Consider the following 23,188-nt stretch of genomic DNA (forward strand, 5'->3'; position numbering starts at 1 on the left):
TTTTACAATTATTTTTGTCTATACATTTTCTGATTAAATGATAATGTACACTGAATAAAAGTTCTAATTAAGGTGCTTTCCCACTTAGCAGTTGCCCACATTAAAAAAGTTACCTTCTCAAGAGGCACTGTGTCTCACTTCACAGCAGAAATGACCAAAACCATAAGATATCATTAGCTGTGCAACAGGAATTCAAACATATTCCACCATTTTTCAAAAAAAAGCCACCAATCTTGCAAAAGGACTTGAAGTAGGGATGGGTGATCAGGCTATCGGTAGCTGGTGCCGTTCCTGAGTTTCCCTGCAGCAATCCTAGTTTTGCCTATTTCTCTTCTAGCTCTCAGTATTGTGATAGAAATTGTGAGTGTGAGTTCACTAAGCATAGAGTAATTAAGAAACTCAGTGGGGATGAGTATTTGGAGACCCACTGGAAAAGGCAGCAGAGAACCACTCTTAGACCTACAGGCAGCAGTACAGAACGAGATACAGCTGAGAACTATGTCATTAACTGCTCTAGGGTATGGGAATGCAAAAATGATCTGCCAAGCCATCATCCCCTTAACTGATCACACTGGCTAGGGCCACATTAAGGTTTCAAAGTGCTATTTCTGAATGAGCATACATTTCTATTAAAAGTGAAGAGATGAGCAAGAGTATTGGAATAAACTTGCAATGGAGTTTCATAAGACACTCGGAAAAAGAATTCATTTTGATTTATCTAAGCAGTTGGGATATGGGGAGAAGAATAGAGTTATTCAGAAGAATGAATTCTTTAATACTATATGATGCTCTCCAAAAAAAAAAGTAAAGAGAGCTTAAAATAGAATAGAGAAGAGCAGGGAAAAGCATTGGGAAAAAAAGATCAGGTGATGGGAAGCGAGAGATAGCACAGCTGGTAGGATATCTGCCTTCCACATAGCTGACCTGGGTTCAATCCCCAGCACCCCAGATGGTCCCTTAGACCCTACCAGGAGTGATCCCCGAACACAAAGCCAGTGTGTGGACCAAAAATGAAAAGTAAAAAAATAAATAAATAAAAAGGGTATGTGAGGTCCAGGGAGACAGATCAAAGGCTGGAGCACAGGCTACGCTTCTGATTTGATCCCGGGCACCTCATGCCCTCATGAGCACTGTAGGGTGTAGCCTTGGTGGAAGGAAGAAAGAAGGGAGGGAAAAATGGAGAGAGAGAGAGAGAGAAGGGTGAAAGAGAGGGAGAGGGAGGAAAAAGACTTTTTCTCATGAGGCTAGTAGTCTAGTAGTAGTCAAGAGGAATACCAGAATGTGAAATAAATTTTTTGCTATTTAAAAAAACAAACCTTTTTTCTGGGCTTGGTCTTCAAGCCCTGCTCTCCCTTAAACACATTTGTTTCTAGTTTCCCCTATCTCATCCCTCACATCTTTCTAAATAAGTCAATAAAAACCTTCTTGCATCACAGCACTGAAAACACTGTCCTCCCGTTGGTCATCGATTTGCTCCAGCGGGCCCAGTAACGTCTCCATTGTGAGGCTTGTTGTTACTGTGTTTGGTATGTTGAATACGTCACAGGGAGCTTGCCAGGCTTTGCCGTGCAGGTGAAATACTCTCGGTAGCTTGCCGCGCTCTCTGAGAGGGGCAGAGGAATTGAACTCGGCTCAGCCAGGCTGGCCGCGCACAAGGCAAACACCCTGCCGCTGTGCTATCACTCCAGCCATGCATCACAGAAAAAAAACAATTTTTTCTGGATCAAAGAAAGCTACAAATGATAGCTAGATAAAAAATAAACTGAAAAATGCCCTCCCAAAGGTATCAGGCTCTAATATCTGGAAGCTGTAAAAGACTACCTAAGAAGGTCTTTGTTTATGGGACTACATTAAGGGCTTAACATGGGGAGATTGTACTAGATCATCTGGTAAACTCTAAATATCATCGTAGTGGTCCTCATAAGAGATGCAGAAAACCATCTGAACCATACAGAGGAATAGGTGATATGAAAAAGAAAGAAAAGATTGTGGTCCTGTGGGCACGAGTAAAGAAACATCACAGCCACCAGAAGCTGAAAGGTGAGGAAGCGACTCTCCCCTAAGCCTCCAGGGGGCGCCGGGCCCTCATGGCACCGTCATCTCAGTTCAGCGTTAAGGATTTCAGACTTCAGGCCTTCAAGGTTAGACAAGAAATTTCTGTTGCTTTAAAGCCACCAAGTTTATGGTAATCTGTTGCAACACCCTCAGGAAACTCTTATAATGGACTTTGTCAGACAGATTTAATTAGACAGTTCAAGGGCCTAGAGTGCATGCAGGAGGCCAGGGTTCAATTCTTGGCACCACATATGATCCCCAGAGTGCTGCCAGGAGAATGAGACAGAAGTAACTCCTGGGACACTTTCTGGTACAGTCCCAAAACACAAAATCACTGTATTACTGCCATCCCATTGTTCAGCGCCAGTAATGTCTCTATTTGTTCCAGCCTTGAAATTTTATCAGCCTCTCCTTACTCGTCTTTCCCAATGACTGGAGGCTCTTTCAGGGTTAGAAGGAGACCTGCTATAGTTACTGGTTTTGGCATATCGAATACACCATGGGGAGCTTGCCAGGCTCTGCCCGTGCAGGCGGGATACTCTCGGTAGCTTGCCGGGCTCTCCGAGAGGCATATATATATATGTTTATATATATATATGTATATATATGTATATATATATATATATTTCTATGATTTGTTGGCTACTGTCTGAACTCCATCAAACATAATGTGGTAATTATGGAAAATGGGTAGGAAGTGTCTTATGAGTGGCCGCGCGGTCTGGAAACTTATTTAAAACACAAAATAAGTGAATAAAAGTATATTTGCTTTCCTTAGAAAAAATGTCATCGTTTAGTTTCACATTCAATGAGAACATAGTATCTTAAAAGTTTATCATGTTATTCCTACCCATCAAGTATAAGTTCTCAGGAGTGGTCACAGGGATATTAACAAGTTTAATATCATCTTCATCTGCTTTGTCCCAGGAATTAGAATTGCCGCACACACAGCTATGACAAGAATTGACACTCTGGACCTAAAATTAATATTGACAGAAGTTATTTCAAAATATCTTTTATGATAGTATTTTATGAACTTTTATGATTATAAATTATTCAAACAAAACCTATTGCTGGGGCTGGAGCAAGAGCACAGCGGGTAGGGCCTTTGCTTTGCACGCGGCCAACCCAGATTTGATTCCCAGCATCCTGTATGGTCCTCCCCCAAGCACAGCCAGGAGTAATTCCTGAGTGCAAACTAGGAGTAACCCCTGAGCATCGCCAGTGTGACCCATAAAGCAAAAAAAGAAAAACAAAACAAAACAAAAAACTATTACTGGTGCAACAGTCCATGTAATTTCTACATGAAGTATTGTTTCTAGGGAATGGAGCTCAGCAGTAAAGCACTTGCCCTGTATATGTAAGGCCCTGCTTTGATTTCCTGCCCCATAAACAATAATAATAACAATAAAACTCTACAAGAAAGAACTAATCGAGGCCAGAATGATAGTATAGCAAGTAAGGTGCTTGCCTTACAAGCCTACCTGGGTTCAATCCCTGGCACCCTATATGGTACCTCCAAGTCCACCATGAGTGATCCCTGAGTGCAGAGCCAGGAATAAACTCTGAGCAGCATTGGCATAGCCCAAAAAACATACACACACACACACACACGCACACACACCCACACACACAAAAAAAAGGAAGGTAGGAAAGAAGGAAAGAAGGGAGGGAGGAAGGGAGGGAGGGATGAAGAGAAAATTGGTTTCTTTCAATCAAATACAGGAGTCATAAGACTAAGTATTTTGAGCCCTTGTGTGCTCAAAAATGCATAAATAAAACAATATTTTAGGGGCCGGAGCAATAGCACAGAGGGTACGGTGTCTGCCTTGCATGCAGCTGACCAAGATTCGATCCCCCGCATCCCATATGGGCCCCCAGCACTGCCAGGAGTAATTCCTGAGTGAAGAGCCAGGAGTATCTCCTGAGCATTGCTGGGTGTGACCCAAAAAGCTAAAGTAATAAAGTAAGTAAAGGCCCTCCCGTTGATCATCGATTTGCTCAAGCGGGCCCAGTAACGTCTCCATTGGAGACTTTGTTGTTACTGTGTTTGGCATATCGAATACGTCACGGGGAGCTTGCCAGGCTCTGCCGTGCGGGCGAGATACTCTCGGTAGCTTGCCGGGCTCTCCGAGAGGGGCGGAGGAATCGAACTCGGGTCGGCCATGTTGGCTGCGTGCAAGGCAAACGCCCTACCGCTGGCTATCGCTCCAGCCCTTACTTATTTTAAACATAATCAGTTCTACCAACGTTCAGGTAAGTTTACATTTTTACTTAAAAAATTTCAATTGTACCTACTTATCATTAGGTAACTAGCTTAGTTTTCTTTGCGAATATATTATGATGCTGATCTGCTAAAGGATAATTAAAGGTGAGACGCCTCTATCATCTCCCCCTCCCAGCAAGGCCTAATGAGCTGTGGCGACTCTACCACCAATTCCAGTTCCATTCTGTTGGATGAACTGAGACCCAGAGCTTCATCTGCCTATCAGTTGACTTCCACCTTGCTGGTCTGCTAATCTGTTGCCCATTTATCTCAAATAAAGGAGCACTTCATTTTCCCACTATAAAAACTCTTCCCACCCAAAAGGAGAGAGAGAACAAAAGGGAATGCCCTGCCACAGAGGCAGGGTGGAATGGGGGGGATGGGGGTAGGAGGGATACTGGGATCCATGGTGGTGGAAAATGGGCACTGGTGGAGGGATGGGTATTTATCATTGTATAATCGAAACCCAAGCACAAAAATTTGTAAATCTACAACTGTACCTCATGGTGTTTCACTAATAAAAATTAAAAAAAAAAAAACAAAAAAACTTCCCTCTCCCAACTTCCCCAACAGTGCTTCTATCCTCATAATGACTCAAACTAGAACATCAGAAGTCTTCCGTAACTCCTCTTTCTACAGCACTCACACCTAGAACCAAGTGTTGTGGGACCTGTCACCTCCCTCCATGTCCTACTATCCTGACTCTCTCTGAGAGACTCACTGAAAGACACGAAATCTGAGGGCTAGAAATAGAACTCGGTGGCAGAGCACACACTTTGTATTAAGAGCACCTACTTCCACCGAAAGGGGAAAAAATCTGGTAGATTCACAGCAAGGGCAGGTCAACTGACACAGGTACATTGAAGTAATTTTAAAGATTTGGCCCTCACTGTCACTGTCACTGTCCTCCCGTTATTCATCGATTGGCCCTCACACTTTCATGAAATTCCTTTCTCTGTTTATTGAGAAGAACAGTTTCTGACCCAGGGATCACAGGCTAAGTTCCTCAGCATCAAGTGTACCCCCAAGCTCAGAGGAACTGTAGGCATTTGAGAAAGGAGCAGTTATATGCCACTGAAATATAAAAGGAATATATTTAATAATATAAAATGAAATATGGTGGGGTTTTTTTTTTTTGGGTTTTTTTGTTGTTGTTGCTGGTTTTGTTTTGTTTTTTTTTTTTTTTTGCTTTTTGGGTCATACCTGGTGATGCACAAGGGCTACTCCTGGCTCATGCACTCAGGAATTACTCTTGGGGGTGCTCAGGGGATGCTGGGAATCAAACCCGGGTCAGCCGCAAGCAAGACAAACACCCTACCTGCTGTGCTATAGTTCCAGTCTTGGAATATGGTGTTTTACAAACTATTTCTTAACGTACAATTATGATGACTAAGGCACATATTCTCCAGAATGATATATAAGAAACTGTCCATGCTCACCAGAGGCACATGGACCTAATCCAGAGCCCAGCAGTTTGCAGAAGAAATGTGAATGGACTGTGTGTTAAACTCTCGTGCCATGGACCCTGCCCTCCCCCCCCTCCCCCGAGGGAAAGAGTGTCTGTCTCTTCCGCCTCCTCCCCCCATAGCACGGTGGCTGCCACCTCAGAGCTTATTGAAAAGCCAGGTATGAGCCGGCAATTGCAGCCTCATGGGAAGGGGGGCAGAACCGGTTTATCCTTCACGCCCAACCAAGGCCATGAGTTGCCCCCCATGTGCAGCTCTCCCACAGGGCTATGACACCAGACGCACAGAAACCAATCTGGTAATTATCTGGCTCTGGACAGAAATCCCTCCAGACTTAATTAGTAAAATATTAGAAATCAAAAATCGCGGCCACACAACATCATATGGTTTTCATAACCAGCAATAGAAAACAAATTATTTCACAATGCCTTTTCAGCAGTTCTGATTGTTGGGGGGGGGAGGGGAATTCCAAGCAATAATGGTGTATCTTTTGTCAAAATAATGAATGTATTCAAAGTAGAGAGAGAGTTAAGTAGAAATCATCTGCCTCACAGGCATTGGGAAGGGTAGGAAGGGGTATATAGGAGTCGTTGGTGGTGAAAAATAATTACTGGTGAGGAGAGGGGTATTTTATAACTGCATGACTGAGACTTAAACCTGAAAGCTTTGTAACTTTTCTCACGGTGATTCAATAAATAAAATAATAAATAAATAAATAAAAATTTTTTTTAAAAAAGTGCATGCTGTTTGTCCCTAAGGAGAACTGAGAGGATAGAGAACAATTCCTTTGACTCATTTTTGCCTCTTCTTTATTTAGTAGCGCATATATCTTATGAATTCTTAAAAATAATTTTTTTACATTCCTATATTCAAACCAAGTTTAACTTCATTCCTCACTTCAGTGAATACTATAGTTAGGGCCAGAGAGATGCTTCTCTTGCATGTGACCTGGGTTCAGTCCCAGCTCCGTATACAGCCCCTGGAATCCTGTCAGGAGTGATCCCTGAGCACAGAGGAGCCAAGAGTAAGTCCTGAGCACTGCCAGGCGTGGTGGTCCAAAAACCAAACAAATAATGTAATGTGCCAAAGGAGGTAAGAAACTCCATACTTGGATTCACCAAATCTAGTCTTTCAACCTTACCAGCTCATCAAGCTAATCAAGCTACAAATGATTTTTTGATGAGCTACATACAAAGTCTGGCTACATAGTACAGCTTTTTTTTTTTTTTTTAAATCATTCAGTGCTTCACTAGGTGGTAGTCAGAAACCCTGAAGTCTCTGGGATCAGACTCAGGGTCGCACACCAATGCATGTACTCTACCGCTTGGACAACATACCAGGTACCTTCCAGATTTTGTGTGTTTGTTTTTTTGAGTGATACCCAGAAGTACTCAGGAATTACTCCTGGTGAGGTGCTTGGGGGGAATAAGGGATACTGGGGATTGAACCTGGATCAGCCACATGCAAGGCAAGTACCTTACCCACTGTACTATCACTCCGGCTAACTCCTTCCAGATTTCTTTGCAGAACAGTCTTGACATAATACTTCCACATCAACATTATTCTCAAAGAACCCCCATAAGACTACATCTCATACTCCAAGAAACCTAGAATACAACTGGTTGAATAGTTAGCAAAAGTTTACTTTTACTTACCTAATAAATAAATAAATAAATAAATAAATAAATGGCAGATTTAACAGATGATTATTTCCTTACTAGGATTTATCTGTAATAGTCTAATAGTTAAGTCAACAGGTAAAAATAAAAAAAAACATAAAAAAGGGGGGGAGGGCTGGAGGGTACAGAGAGATAGTATAGCAGGTAGGGTGCTTGCCTTGCAAGCAGACAATCCAGGTTCAATCCCCAGCATCCAATATGGTCCCCTGAATTTGCTAAGTGATTCCTGAGTGCAGAGCCAGGAGTAACTCCTGAGCACTTTCCAAAATCAAAACAAAACAAAACAAAAAAATAGAAAACAGGGGCTGGAGCGATAGCTCAAAGGGATGAGTGAATTCTTTACATACAGGAGGTCTGGATACAATCTCTAACACTGAGCACTGTTGCGAGTGATCCCTGAAGAGAGCCAACATGGGGTGCATTGCGGCCAGCAGGTCAACCAGTACCCACGAGGCAAGTTCATCAGCAGCCTGATGGTATCCTTGGGCTTCCCCATACCCCAAAACTGCTGTTGTGCCTTTGACCAGACCACAAAATCTCGGGCCCAAGTTTTCTGAGAAATTAAATGGCCAAAAGTTAGATATGTGGTAGCAACACCCCAAACCACCTCTGGCTCAGTTATATAAGCTCAATTATTGGCCTTGCTTCAGAGACCCATAAATAAATCTTGAAAAAGATCAAAAGTTAATCTCAGACCCATGCAAGGCTGAGCAGATGGGGGCAAATCGGGGGGGGGGGGGGGGCAGAGCCTGGTGCCTGCCCAAGCAGCTGCTTGCTCCCACAATCCAAAATTGCTACCATGCCCCTGGCTGGACTCTACCACCTCAGGACGTACCTCACTGAGATATTAACCTGTTGAAAATTCAGGTATGCGGGTTTTGTGACTAAAATCTCCAGGCTTTCCAGAGTTGGGAGGGGCTAACTCCCCCCACTTTCCTAAATTCCTGGAAGTGCTGGCAGTTATCCCGACAAACCAACTTCAGAGCCACTGTGTAAGCTCTACTACTGGCCTTGCTCCAGAGACCCCTAAATAAATCTCAAAAGAGATCAAAAGCCGCAGTTAGTCTCAGACATGCACAAGGCAGAACAGATTCAGGTAAACAGAAGGGGCGAGGTCAGCTTGCCCTCCCAAGCAGAATCCCCAGCCAGCCACTTGCTTCTACAATCCAAAACCACAGCCATGACCCCAGTCAAACTCCACCATCTGGGGATGGACCACACCAAGTTATAATCTGCTAAAAACTCAAGTAGGTGGGTTTTATGACTGAAATCTCCAGGCCTTCTCAGAGTTGAGATGGGCCTCCTGCCAACTCCCTATACTCCTAGAAGCACAAGCAGTCATGTCCACATCCCAAGCCACCACCCATTTAAAAAAGTTACTCCAGCCTTACCTTCCCAATAAAAATACTGAATGCCCTGACCTCTTAGTACCTGTATTGCAAACCATAATGCACAAAAGGAGAGAGAGAAAGAAGAAAAGTGCCTTAGGTAAAGGCAGCAGGGGTGGGGGATGCGGGTATGGGGGGCGGGGGGGGGGAGGTTTGGGGATGGTGGGAGGGAAATGGGGGACACAGGTGGTGAGAAATGTTCACTAGTGGAGGGATGGGTGCTGGATCATTGTATGACTAAAACCCAATCATGAACAGCTTTGTAATGGTCTAACTCACTGAAATTCAATTTAAAAAAATTTTTTTTAAAAAAAGAACAGAGTTAAAGGTAGATTCCAAGTACCTACAGGTGTGGCCCAAGTCCCTCCCCCCACTTCCCAAAATCAAAGAATCACTTTTAAATTTTACTTACAGAAGCCAAACTCTGTGCAGAACCCGAGTATTTACTGAAAAGACCTCCATTAGTATAGTTACAAGACTGAGATCCTTTGTCTTTGGTGGAACTTAAAGATAACGTCAAATTCTGTCTACTACTGGAACAGCTTGAACCTAGGAAGCAAATGGTGAGTGTTAGTAACTCCAGTGGTACATTTCAAGTAAAATTCTAAAATCTGGAGGCCTAGAAAGTGGCTCAATGTGTGAGAGCCTGCCCTGCAGAAGAGAGCTCTCGACTTCAATCCTTGGCAACACCCCACTTTGCCCAGTATGACACCAGCAGTGCTGAAGTCTAGCAACAGAACAAGTGCAAGTTCTGTATGATGCAAGGAAGTGTGTGAGGCCTCAGGACTCAGCAAGCAAGTATGCGAGCTCCACAAGGGAGTAAGTAGCCCTGACAACAACATAGGGAAGGGAAGGGAAAGTTCTTTCAAATTTTGATTATAGTCATTCAGTAAGCTTATTTTAAAACCTATTGCTCTCAATTATAAAAGTTACTACATGCACACAATTAGAACCTACATCATTAAGTAACTTTAACACTGTTAATACTTCCTCTGTAATGAAGACGGAAACATTCGTCTAATTAACCAGGGTGGTATTTGGTCTGTTGTAATCATCTGTAATTACAGGTATAATAAACAGTTATCTATTGTAATTATCAACTAGAGAACTTTTTAAGCTAAAAAATTTAATGAAATATAAGCACATATTTCACATCTAAAGTCTAAATTATATCTCATCAAATATGTGGTCATCTTTTATATATATATATATATATATATATATATATATATACTTCTGTCTTCTCTAAGCATCATTCATTATCTAGAGCAGACATGACAGGTTAATTTAATGCAGCAGTTAAGGTACGATTGAATTCAAATCTTAGCATAATTTAGTTAAATTAAAGGTTTATAAGTTTCTCTGGTCTACCAACCCTCTATCAAAAAAAAGGTTGCTCAGCATCCACTTTAACTCTACCTTCACTAAGCAAACAAATAAGCAAACAAACTGTCCCCCAGTTGCAGTTGCACCTGAGGCCTCTATGGCACCAACCCCCGATCATTCCAATAGCCCCTGGTGAAGGTGACGCACTCTCTTCCTCTTTGGGAAACACTGATGGACTTGAGCAAGTAATGTAACTTTTCGATCTCTCAAATTTATGTACAAACAGGAATCAAAACAGCATTATATGGTCCCAGTGTTACTACTAACAGTAATCAGTGCAATGACTATAAAACATTTAGCATTGTACCTGAAATCAAATAAAATCTCAGCTACTACCATCATTACTACTGCAATATTCACTGTACTTGGCACAAAATTCATTAACTGCAAACTAGATCACAAAAGAATAATATGCTAAATAATAAGCTTGAAAGTAATAAAACCTCATAAAGTATACAATCTACCGTGCTCAAGAAATTACTTTTAGTTGCAAATTTAGCGATATGTACCATATCTTCGACAAACACAGATTCTTTAAGGCTCAGCAAATTGACTTCTAAAAAACCAGGAAATTATTAGACTATATATTCAAAGATATATGCAAAACAAGAAAAATACCCCGAAGGGAACAACAGGGAGCTGGTTAAAAAAATTAGGGCAGATTTGTATGATTTTAACCATATACATATTAAAAATGATAGCACAGAGACATATTCATTGACTGGGAAAAAAAACATACTTCTATATTGTTAAATATTTTTAAAGCAGATTTAAAAACTCTTAATTTTAAAATGTATAATTCACATGTATAAATAAAGGTGCGGTCAACATGGCCGACCCGAGTTCGATTCCTCCACCCCTCTCGGAGAGCCCAGCAAGCTACCGAGAGTATTCGATATGCCAGACACAGTAACAACAAAGTCTCCAATGGAGACGTTACTGGGCCCGCTCGAGCAAATCGACGATCAACGGGAGGGCCTTTACCTTTACCTTTACCTTACATGTATAAATATGAACTTTTATATTTCAATATGAAAATTGAAAAAATCTAAACAAAAAAAAGTGACAGATACATATGCCAAAGCGTGTCAACAATTAGTTCTGGGTAGCAGAAGTTGAAGTGGCTTAAAAAGAAGTGGCTTGGGCTGGAGCAATAGCACAGCAGGTAGGGTGTTTGCCTTGCACGCGGCAGACCCGGGTTCAATTCCCAGCATCCCATATGGTCCCCTGAGCACCGCCAGGGGAAATTCCTGAGCGCAGAGCCAGGAGTAACCCCTGTGCATCGCCAGGTGTGACCCAAAAAGAAAAAAAAATGGCTTTCTTTGCTCTGAAATTTTGGAAATCAAAACATTAAAATTAGGGGGCAAGGATTCAATTTCTGGCACATACCACACACACACACACACACACACACACTGAATTTCGATCCATTGAAATGACTGTATTTTTCAGTTAATTATTCACGTATAAAATCTCCTTTGAAAACTTACTTCAGCCATTTCCACATACCTTTGTCTGAAGCTGCTCTTTTAGTACATTCAAGTATGAGGTGCTCTGGTTCCCATGGCAATATTTTTCCTTTCTTCTTTCCACGTCTTCTTTTGAAGTGATGGGCCAGAAAAATTACAGACACGGCACTCACTGCAGTTACCACAAACAATTTCTTAGCTACTGGTGAGAATTTGATCTGGAAAAGATGCAGTTAGATTGAAAAAAAAATTATTTTACTTGCTCACGTAAAGCTGTAAAAACTAAATTTACTTATTTTGTTCTGTTTTGTTTTGTTTTTGTCCACAGTGCTGAATAGTGAGTGCTCAAGCAACCTCGAAGCCAAGCCTCCTCATCAACCACATGATCCTCTGAGCACCACCAGATATGGCTTCAAAACGAAATAAAAAATAACAAAGTGAAGCTCAAATGCCACTCCTGATTCTCAGCAGGTTTACCAGACAGCTGAACTGAAGGACTCACAGTGTCAGGAAACACTGGGGTCATACCCACAGGGGCAGGGGTCTTCTGGGCTACTAAATTTATGTAACTAAACCTATATCACAGCAACTTTTTTAAAAATTTTTATTAGTGAAACACCATGAGGTACAGTTGTAGATTTACAAATTTTTGTGCTTGGGTTTCGATTATACAATGATCAAATACCCATCCCTCCACCAGTGTCCATTCTCCACCACCATGGATCTCAGTATCCCTCCCACCCCCATCCCCCCCCCATCCCACCCTGCCTCTGTGGCAGGGCATTCCCCTCTGTTCTCTCTCTCCTTTTGGATGTTGTGGTCCACAGCAATATTTTTAACTACCAGAGTTATTAGAGTAGATCCTTGAAAACATAAAACGTAAACCATACTCATGTTATCTGGATACCTGGGCAAACATAAATTAATTTGATTTCTAAATGCCATCTAAATGAGTACTTTTATTTGTGAACTATTCAGCCAATATGTATTTGGCATTTTCACAATGTACAAGATTATGTTATAAAAATTGAAATTAAAATCTTGATTTAAGGGGTCACAGAGATAATACAGATGGTAAGAGTTCAATCCTCAGCATCCCATATGGTCCCCCCTCCCAGGTACGCCAGGATTAATTACTAAATGCAGAGACAGGAGTAACCCCTGAGTACTGCTGGTGTGGCCACAAAATAAACAAAAAAAAACCCCATAAAATCTTGACGTAATTATTCAACAAGCAAATACTGAATGTCTTCTTTTGTTCAAAATGCACTGAGTAATATAAAGAACAAAGGTCTAGTGTCCTTGGAGCAGCATGCTGAGCCGTAATAGACATATATTCATATATAATTACATTATAGTGCAATAAATACAATAATGCAATTGTTACTCAACTCTAACATCAGAGCAAAGGAGAATTAACTTTGTGTTTGGAGACAAATACTATTAATCACTCAAAAATGCAAAAGAACTCTAAAGTTATACGTTTGGATCTATAGAGAACATTTATTTACTTTAGAAAATAATCATTTTATACCCCAAATTGTTCACAGCAGCTTATCAGCAGCTATAAGGCAAGGTTCTGAGGCAACAACAACAAGAAAAGATTATATTTACTGAAGCCTGAAAAATAGTGCAGTGAAACGGACGTTAGCCTTGACAAACTAGGTTCAATCCCCCGGATCTCTCAAGTAATTTCTATAGTTAGGAATATCCCCCAAGCACTGCTGGATATGGCTTCTCTCTCCCCTCACCCACCAAAAAGATTACATTTACTAAGAACCCAGATGATGAGTAATGTTTTCTAGCAATACATTTTTTTTAAAATAAAATCTCCTTGCCTCGCCCCTCCAACCCCCATTAAAAAATAACACCTGGAATCATCAATCTATACCACAGAATACTATAATAAAAAGAAACAAAAGAAACACATTTAAATTACTAAGCCTCTCTTTACTAATTTTGCAACTTCCTGTAACTCACTTCTTAAGATAACGTTTAGGGACAATAGTACAGAGGGCAGGACGCTTCCTGGCATGTGTCCCAGCCCTGATTCAGTCCTGAACACTGCCAAGAGTGATCCCTGAGCATGGAGCCAGGAGGAAATCCTAAGCACTGCTGGGTGTGGCCCCAAAACAACACACACACACACACACACACACACACACACACACACACCTTTAAATATATAATGAATAAAGAATATATACAACAAATATATGCACAATTTTATAAATATCTGGAGAAATTTTTTAAAAACTGATCATGCTTAACAGTATAAGCACTCTGGAAAAAGGTTTGAATTTAAAAATTAATTTTTTCGGGGGCTGGAGTGATAGCACAGCAGGAATGGCGTTTGCCTTGCTCGCAGCCGATCCGGCTTCGATTCCCAGCATCCCATATGGTCCCCTGAGCACCGCCAGGAGTAATTCCTGAGTGCATGAGCCAGGAATAACCCCTGTGCATCGCCGGGTGTGACCCAAAAAGCAAAAAATATAAAATTTAAAAAAAATTAATTTTTTTAACTTTATTAGTCACTCTACTCGTACGTATTACCCAAACAAGAACTTATATCCATAAATAAACCGTTTCTTACTTATATTTGAAAAAAATAGGAAACACTAAATGCCCATCAACATGTGAATAAATGTAAAATTGGGCTCAAAAGATAATGTAGAAGGGGTTAAGGTGCTCAACCAACCGTGACTTGATCCTCTGCTCTGCCAGAAATGAACCGAGTAGGAGTGATCCCCAAACCACCCCCACCCCTACAAAAAAGAACTGTGACTTAACCATGCAATGAAACAATAGTAATTAAAGAGTACTAACTACTGACTACCAACTGGCCCCCTGGCACCGTGTAATCCCATCAACGGTCAAGACTCAGAGTCTATAAAACCCAGCTCCCGGAAGAGAACAGCGCAGTCTCCTGCCCCCGCACCTGGCTGTCCTCACAAGGGCCCCTTGGAGGGGAGCGGGTTGAGTTTTCCTCCCCGCCCTGACCAGGGCTCCAGCAGCCGAAGACCTCCAGAACCAGCCACCACCATGCTGAGACCACTCTCCACACATATGAAGGTACTGGCAGAGGAACAAAGGCATGCGGGTCCCGGGGCTGAGATCTCCAAGCCTGCTCGGATCAGGGCTGAGCATCCTCCACCCAGATCCTCCGAATTCCAGTAGGCAGGGGTCACACCTACCAATTGGCCCCCTAGCGCCGGTGTAATCCCATCAACGGCCAAGACTCAGAGACTATAAAACCCAGCTCCTGGAACCGTGCAGCCACATTTGTGGCCACGCGACAACGTTTTATGACATCTTATTATCTCATTCCTACTTTGGACAAACTGGCAGGCTACCAAATGTAACCTTCCCACATGGCAGAGTCTGGCAAACTCCCCATGGCATACCCAATATGCCAGATGCCAGTAACAATGATGGGTCTCATTCTCCTAAAGAGCCTTGAATATGGCACTTTCTTAAAAATTTCAAGGCTATGATGAAGGAGATGTTACTGGGGCCTGCTCGAGGCAATCGACGAATAACAGGATGGTCGTGATTCATGAACTACTGATACCTATACCAACATGTATATATTTTCAGAATTATTGGACAGAGTAAAAAGAGCCAGACAAAAGAAAACACATACAAACATACACCATAGGGCTGAAGCAATAGCACAGCAGGTAGGGTGTTTGCCTTGCACGTGGCCGACCCGGATTTGATTCCCAGCATCCCATACGGTCCCCTGAGCACTGCCAGGAGTAATTCCTTAGTGCAGAGCCAGGAGTAACCCCTGAGCATCGTCGGGTTTGACCGAAAAAGCAAAACAAACAAACAAACAAACAAAAATACACTATATGATTCTACTTACTTAAAAGTCTAGAAAACACAATCAAAAAAGTCTCAAAAGCAGATGAGTTGTGATGTGGGTCAAAACGGGAGAGAGAAGCTAGACTGGAAAATGCGATACTGAAACTTTTAGAGATCAGTCACAAAAAGTCATACTATATAATCTCACTTCTGAAGTTTTCAGGGTAAATAATCCATCAAGAAAAAATAGAAAGGTGGTTGCCAAGGGTTGCCGGAAGTGAGTACAAAGAGTATCTGTTTAAGGGCTGTAGTTTCGTTTTTTCAAGATAAAGAGCTCTGAGGTAGGTTGTACAGCAATGTGAATAAATTTAATGCCATGAAACTATACATTTAAAGTGACAAACTGGTCAAGTTTATGACACCTATGTAAGTCCCCTAACAGTGAGGACAGGTCCATAAGAATAATATAATTCACTGAAATCTCTTTTATAATCAACTCTGTAAATTCACTTAAGGTTGTGTTTTTTTTTCTTTTCTTCCTTAAGTTGTACAATATCCTTTAAGAGTTGAGAATATGAACTTTAGGTGCTGGAGCGATAGCACATCGGGTGGGGCGTTTGCCTTGCACATGGCCAACCTGGGTTTGATTCCCAGCACCCCATATGGTCCTCTGGGCACCACCAAGAGTAATTCCTGAGTGCATGAGCCAGGAGTAAACCCTGTGCAATGCCGGGTGTGACCCAAAAAGAAAAAAAAAAAGAATATGAACTTAAGGAGTGCAATGCATGCTTTGCATGCTTAAGACCCTGGTACTACCTGCCCCCACTGTTCAGCACCTGATATAACCCATGGGGAAGCCAAGGGGTGGGAGGAGGAGAATACGTGTGTGTGTATATATGTACACACATATTTATATACATATACATATATATACCATATATACACACATAAAATTTTTTTCTAATCTCCATAAATAAAATCCAAAGAAGGGTTTTACTTTTTGCTGCTGTTATTTGTTTTTGTTTTGGTGCTGTTTTGGGGTCACACGTGGCAATGCTCAGTGGTTACTCCTGGCTCTGTACTCAGGAACCACTCCTGGTGGTGCTCAGGCGACCGTATAGGATGCTAGAGATTGAACCCAAGTCAGCCATACACAAGGCAAGCGCCTAACCAGCTGTACCTAAATTCCTGCGCTAAAAACCAAGAAAGTTTTTGTTCATTTGTTTTTAATTTTTTTATATTGGATCACTGTGAGACAGACCCTTCATTATTAGGTTTCAGTGTTCCAACACCCATCCCTCCACCAGTGTACATTTTCTGACTGAAGCACTTAAAAACTCAAAACTGAGGAACCAGAGAACTATTACAGGGTAGTTAAGGCACTCGCCTTACATACGCTAAATCCTGGTCTGATCCCCAGGACAACATATAGTCATTCACGCCAGCACCATCAGAGTGAGTCTTAAGTTCAGAACCAGGAGTAAGCCCTGACCACTGCCAACTGCAACCCAAAAACAAAACCAAAAAAACCTTTTTTTAATTTTAAAAAGCCTCCAGTGAAATTTATATACTGTAAGCAAAATATGTTCTTTCGATAATTTCTTATTTGGTGTTTGTTTTGTTTACCTGGGAGAGAGAGTAGTACCATGACAGAGGAAGATCAAACACTCTGAGTACTGCAATCTTCAAGGGAAACTGTGATTCCCTTGCTGTTTCTTCTGACATGACTCCACTTCTAATCTTCAATACATGAAATAGTAAAAATTGATTAGTCACAAAGCTTTCTACTCTACCAGTAGAAAGAAAAAAATCATAATTTAATTCTTTTTCTTTTTGTTATTTACTTACATCATTACACTTACCTGAAAAAAAAAAATTCTGGGCCAAATTTACTTGAGCCAAAAGTTCACCAAAGCAAGAAACAAGAAAATAGGTTTGATTTGCACCTTGAGTTTCAGGTAGTAAAATTTCCTTAGGGAATTGAAAGTGTTAGAATCTCCTTTTGAATTAAATAAACATTTCAGCTTTTTGATTATAATTAAAAAATCTACTTGTGGGGCTGGAGCGAAAGCACAGGTAGGGCGTTTGCCTTGCATGTGGTCGACGCGGGTTCAATTCCCAGCATCCCATATGGTCCCCCGAGTACCACCAGGAGTAACTCCTGAGTGCATGAGCCAAATGAGCCAGGAGTAACCCTTGTGCATTGCTGGGTGTGACCCAAAAAGCAATAAGTAAATAATCTACTTGTCCTTAATCATTTCCTAAGGAGTAGGGTAGGAATTAGCGCAAAAAGAAATCTAGTTGGAACAACAGATTCCTGGACCTAGAAAGCAAACTTCCCAATTCACTGAACTTCCAAACCTGAGCAATTATTTGCTAGCTGTCCCATTTTAAAGATCTTCAAAGAAATGCCACATTACGCGATAAAATTTTGATATCTTTTTCTAATGAAACCAAAACTACGCTGGGTCAGACAGAAGTCAGCTATTTACAGAAAAGGCAGTTACTATACCCAAGAATAGCTGAGATCAGCACCAGGAGGATTACTCCATAACTTAGAGGCCAGCCGGGTATCCTAGAGGAAAGGGCAGTTCAGATAGAGAAGGGAGCACCAAATAAAGGATGTTTGGAGGATCCTCCCAGGAGGGGAGATGCATGTCGAAAGTAGACTATGGACTGAACATGTTTGCCACTCAATGCCTCTTTTGCAGACCACAACACCCAAAAGGAGAGAGAGAACACAGGGGATTGCCCTGCCACAGAGACAGGGGGGATGGGGGGATGGGGGTGGGAGGGATATTATCCATGGTGGTGGAAAATGGGCATTGGTGGAGGGATGGGTATCTGATCATTGTATAATTGAAACCAAAGCACAAAAAATTGTAAATCTACAACTTTAAAAAAAATAAAATAAAATAAAGGGAAAAAAAAAAGGCAGTTACTAGTCAGCAGGGCCTTTAAGGATAGCAAAACTGAAAGAAACAGGATGGTTCACGATCTGAACTTTGAAAAAAAAAAACTGGAGAAACTCAGTTTAGTCAATATATCCAAATGGACTATTGTCTAGTTCTCACTCTTGGAGAACCCGGCAGGCTACTGAGTGTATCCTGCCCAAACGGCAGAGTCTGGCAAGCTCCCCATGGTGTATTCGATGTGCCAAAACCCAGTAACAATGATGGGGCTCATTCCCCTGACCCTGAAAGAGCCTCGAATGTGGCACTTGCTAAAATCTCAGGGCTAGGACAAATGAAGATGTGATTGGTACCTGCTCGAGGAAATTGATGAACAATGGGATGACAGTGATACAGTGATACAGTGATCCAAATGGACATACATTTAGCAAAGTCACATAGTCTTGTTGCATTAAATATTAGTTTATAATAAGGAAATACACTAGTGAAAGAATATTGATATGATATTAAAATATATCCCCTATGAAATAAAAGACTGCAGGAAAAAAAATAAAATAAAAGACTGCAGGGAGGTGATAAATAAACTAAGGTTGCCTGGTAAGCATAAAATTAATGGGCTCTTGCATGCCAGGGGAAGTGGTTCAGGGGTACAGCACCTGCTTAACACATATGACGCTCTGGGTTTGAGTCCCAGCACTGTCAACAGGAAAAAGCAGGGGCCAGAGAGATAGTACAGTGGATAAGGCACTTGGCTTGTATGTGGCCAATCTGGGTTCAATCCCTAGCATGCCATATAGTCCCCAGAGTACTGCCAGGAGTGATCCCTGAGTGTAGAGCCAGTTACCTGAGCATGGACAGTTATGAGAAAGAAAGAGAGAAAGAAAGAGAGGGAGAAAGAGAAGGAAGGAGGGAGGGGGGAGGGAGGGACAGAAAGCTAGCTCAAAGGACTGAGAATGTTTTGCATGCATGAGCCCCAGGTTTATTTATTTTATTTTTTAATGTTTTTTTCTTTTTGGATCACACTTGGCAATGCACAGGGGTTACTCGTGATTTTGCACTCAGGAATTACTCCTGGTGGTGCTTGGGGGACCATATGGGATGCTGGGAATTGAATCGTGCAAGGCAAACACCCTACCCGTAGAACTATCGCTCCAGCCCCGAACCCCTGGCACCAAATGATCCTCTAAGATCTGCTGAGAGCCACTAGCTCTAAGCTGGGTGCATTTCCCCAGCAGAGCCTAGTGAAACCCTAAAACATTCATCTGCATTTATCTCTGCTATATGTGGATCCCAGGAAACTCTAAATACCCCTCATTTTATTCACACAAGTATCAAAACTACTGATTAAGTTGCAGTTTCCTTTCAGAGTAAAGAATAATACTGCAGGGTCCTCAAAGAATGTCCTTTCTGTAGTTAAAAAAAAATCTAGTCAAAAGGATGTTATTCAAGAATCTGTTTATTTATACTGTACATCATTTTTCCAAAAATCACAGTTTCCAAGACACTGTCAAGGGCATTCAGAAAGAACAGTCTAATGGTGGCTTACTGCTGACACTGTGCCCAACTTTCTTACACTCCCAGAGTATAAACGTAATCACCCTCACCCATGCTCTAATTACAACTTTTAGGATTCAGTGTAACTAGTTCTAATTGAAGTGCATTCATTTCAATTAACTACAATACAAATCATATTTAGAAATGCAAAGGAAACCAAGAAATATTTAAGTAAAAAATGCTTCTCTGGGGAATGACTAACAGCCCAGGGTGACAGGGCAGGGAACCACTGCTTTTCATTATAAGGCCTTCTGACTATTTGATGTCCTGTTTGTTTTTGTTTTCTGGGTCACGCTCAGCAATGTGAGAGGCTACTCCCAGCTCAACACTTAGGGGCTACTAAAGTGGTGCTGAAGATAACCATGCTTTGCCAGATAGGCGGCCTGGGCATCTCATATCCATTCCATTCCTTTGATTTCTTTCCATTCATATTTACTTGATTTTGAAATGCCTATATATTTGCCTTATATTTTAAATGTTAGACTAAAATGAAACAAAACAAAGCAAAAAAATTGGGCCAGGGTGATAGTTCATGCCTTGGTATGCAGGGGTCCTGGGTTTGTTCCCTGGCATAACAGGGTTCCAGGACCACCACCTGGAGCAACCCCCGAGCCCAAAGCTGGGAGTAACACCAAAGCACTGCCAGTGTGTGCCAAAAAACAGATGGGGCCAAAGCAATAGTCCAGCGGGTAGGGCATTTGCCTTGCACATGGCCAACCTGGGTTCAATCCCAGGCATCCCATACGGCGGTCCCCCAAGCACAGCCAGGAGTAATTACTGAGTGCAGAGCCAGGAGTAACCCCTGGCATCGCTGGGTGTGACCCAAAAAGCAATATATATATATATTAAATCATATTTATCATATTACTCTCACACACATTTCTTTTCTAGAAACATTATTAGCAATTCTGCATCATTAAGCCATTTATGTGGCTGCATTAATATATGGACTGGAGCGATAGCACAGCAGGTAGGATGGCTGCCTTGCACACGGCTGACCCGGGTTCGATTCCTCCATTCCTCTCGGAGAGCCCAGCAAGCTACAGAGAGTATCCCGCCCTCACGGCTGAGCCTGGCAAGCTCCCCGTGGTGTATTCCATTTGCCAAAAACAGTAACAGGGCTGGAGAGATAGCACAGTTTGCCTTGCAGGCGGCCGACCCATGTTCGATTCCCAGCATCCCATATGGTCCCCTGAGCATTGCCAGGAGTAACTCCTGAGGAGTAATTCCTGAGTGCAGAGCCAGGAGTAACCCCTGTGCATCGCCAGGTTTAACCCTAAAAGCAAAACAAAACAAAACAAAACAAAAAAACCAGTAACAAGTTTCATAATGGAGACGTTACTGGTGCCCGCTTGAGCAAATCAATGAACAATGGGAGGACAGTGCTACGGACAGTACTACAGACAGTGCATTAATATATGTATACATATTTATCTTTGTACATATGTAAACATATAGGCTGATAGTGAGAGGGAAAAGAAAGAGAGAATAGAAAGTCACCCAGTCCTAGCAAATGAACTTCTCCATAATATAAGTTTCAATTTTTTGTTTGTTTTGTTTTTGTGCATACCTAGCACTGTTCAGGGCACTTACCTGGTTCACCACTCAGGGATCACTTCTGGCGAGTCTTTGGGGACCATATGTGGTGCCAGAAACAGAACCCAGGTCTGTCTCAATCAAGGCAAGTACTCTGCCCACTGTACTCTCTGGCCCCAAGGTTTCAAAGTTTTAACCAGGGGAGAAAAAAATAAAACAAACATTTCAATTTCCTAGAGTTTGAGAATTGTGCATTCTAATTTCCTCTTTCATCCCTTGTCATTCAAATTCACTGAGGGAGTAACTCCAAACTGAACAGCTAATGACTGAACAACTTTTACTTTTTTATTTTGTTTTTGTTCTATTCTGGGGGAAGCCTCACCCAGAAATGCTGGAGGAAGCTACTCCCCGCTCAGTGCTCACAGCAGGCTAGGGATCAAACCGGGGTGATGTGCATGCAAAATATGTGCTCCATCCTTTGAGCTATCTCCCTGATCCTTCTATGCATAATAGTTAAAATGCAGTCATTTTAATTGCTTTCTTAAGAGTCCATTAAATATAAAGGCATTTTTCATATTCAAATGTACAAAAGGGCATCTACAATATCATCAAAAATACAGTAGCATGTAATATACTTTTCTCCATTCTAACCCCTGGAAAATTAACAAGCATGATAACTCGGGTGTGTCTTTCTTTTTTTCTTTCTGGGTCACACCCAGCGATGCTCCGGGGTCACTGCTGGCTCTGCACTCAGGAATTACTCCTGGCGGTGCTTGAGGGACCATAAGGGATGTTGGGGATGGAACCCGAGTGGGTCGCATGCAAGGCAAACACCCTACCCGCTGTACTATCGCTCCAGGCCCCCGGATTTTAACCCCCCTAAACTTCTATTCCTCAGCTTAGACTTTAGAATCAAGGCAAAAATGAAAGTCTGAAATGTTCCAAAAACTGACACGAATCATACACACAACCTAACTCTAAGAAGAGTTTTTAAACATAGTGGAAGCGCTCAGTTGCAATCATATTGAAACAATAATAATAATAAGAGCAAAAGTTCTTGGCGTCCTAAAACCAGAAAATAAATGCTGAACCACCGGCCTCTATGCCACAATCCTTCCCATGCTGAATTATCCTCTGAACGCACCTTCAAATAAAACGCAATCCTTCCTCCCAAGCTGCCAATCCAAAAACCACTCCCAGCTCTAACTACCAGCGTTCAAGCACAAACTTGGACCACATCAGCATCCCACCTCCAGAAGAATCCCCTTTTCTCCCACCGCGCCATCCTCTGAGGACCTCCTTTTCTCTGACCAAGAGGGACAAAAAGGGGGCTCCCTCTGCATTCGGTTGTCCAGACTCTCACTTTGGAGCCAAGCTGTCCGGAGCCCACCCAGCTCAGGCGCGGCTCCAGCGGGCCTCCCTCCGGCTCTCATCCGTAATTCACTCGTAATTCACCAGCGCCCAGTCCCGCGCAGGGGTCTGCACCCGGCCGACCCCTGCCTGTAGCTCTCTCCCCGCTGGCGCCCCGATCCCACCCATCCAAACGATCGTCGCCGGCACCCGCGTACCTGGTACTCCAAGCCAGGTACTCCCTTGCCCACGCCTGCTTCCCGGCTGAAGCCGGGTGCAGAGCTGCAGCCCGGTCGCTGGGGCGGAGTCCTTCCGGGGTC

The 23,188-nt window shown here is 42.3% G+C and overlaps 1 protein-coding gene across 2 annotated transcripts in view; it reads right to left on the reverse strand.

The window, feature by feature from the left end:
* MIGA1 (mitoguardin 1) overlaps positions 1–23,188 on the reverse strand; it is a 74,655-nt gene extending 51,467 nt beyond the window's left edge. The window contains exons 1-5 of one of the 2 annotated variants that reach the window (XM_056123764.1): positions 23,087–23,188; positions 17,143–17,256; positions 11,750–11,927; positions 9,267–9,403; positions 2,906–3,032 (exon numbers count right to left, since the gene is read on the reverse strand). In XM_056123764.1, the coding sequence (XP_055979739.1) occupies positions 2,906–3,032; positions 9,267–9,403; positions 11,750–11,927; positions 17,143–17,241 (541 nt within the window). In that variant the 5' untranslated portion in view covers positions 17,242–17,256; positions 23,087–23,188. The remainder of the gene's footprint in view (positions 1–2,905; positions 3,033–9,266; positions 9,404–11,749; positions 11,928–17,142; positions 17,257–23,086) is intronic. The other variant, XM_056123765.1, reaches the window with a different exon arrangement.

The sequence above is a fragment of the Sorex fumeus genome, unplaced genomic scaffold (assembly GCF_029834395.1).
Source record: "Sorex fumeus unplaced genomic scaffold, SorFum_2.1 ptg000047l, whole genome shotgun sequence".
Classification (NCBI taxonomy): Eukaryota; Metazoa; Chordata; class Mammalia; order Eulipotyphla; family Soricidae; genus Sorex; species Sorex fumeus.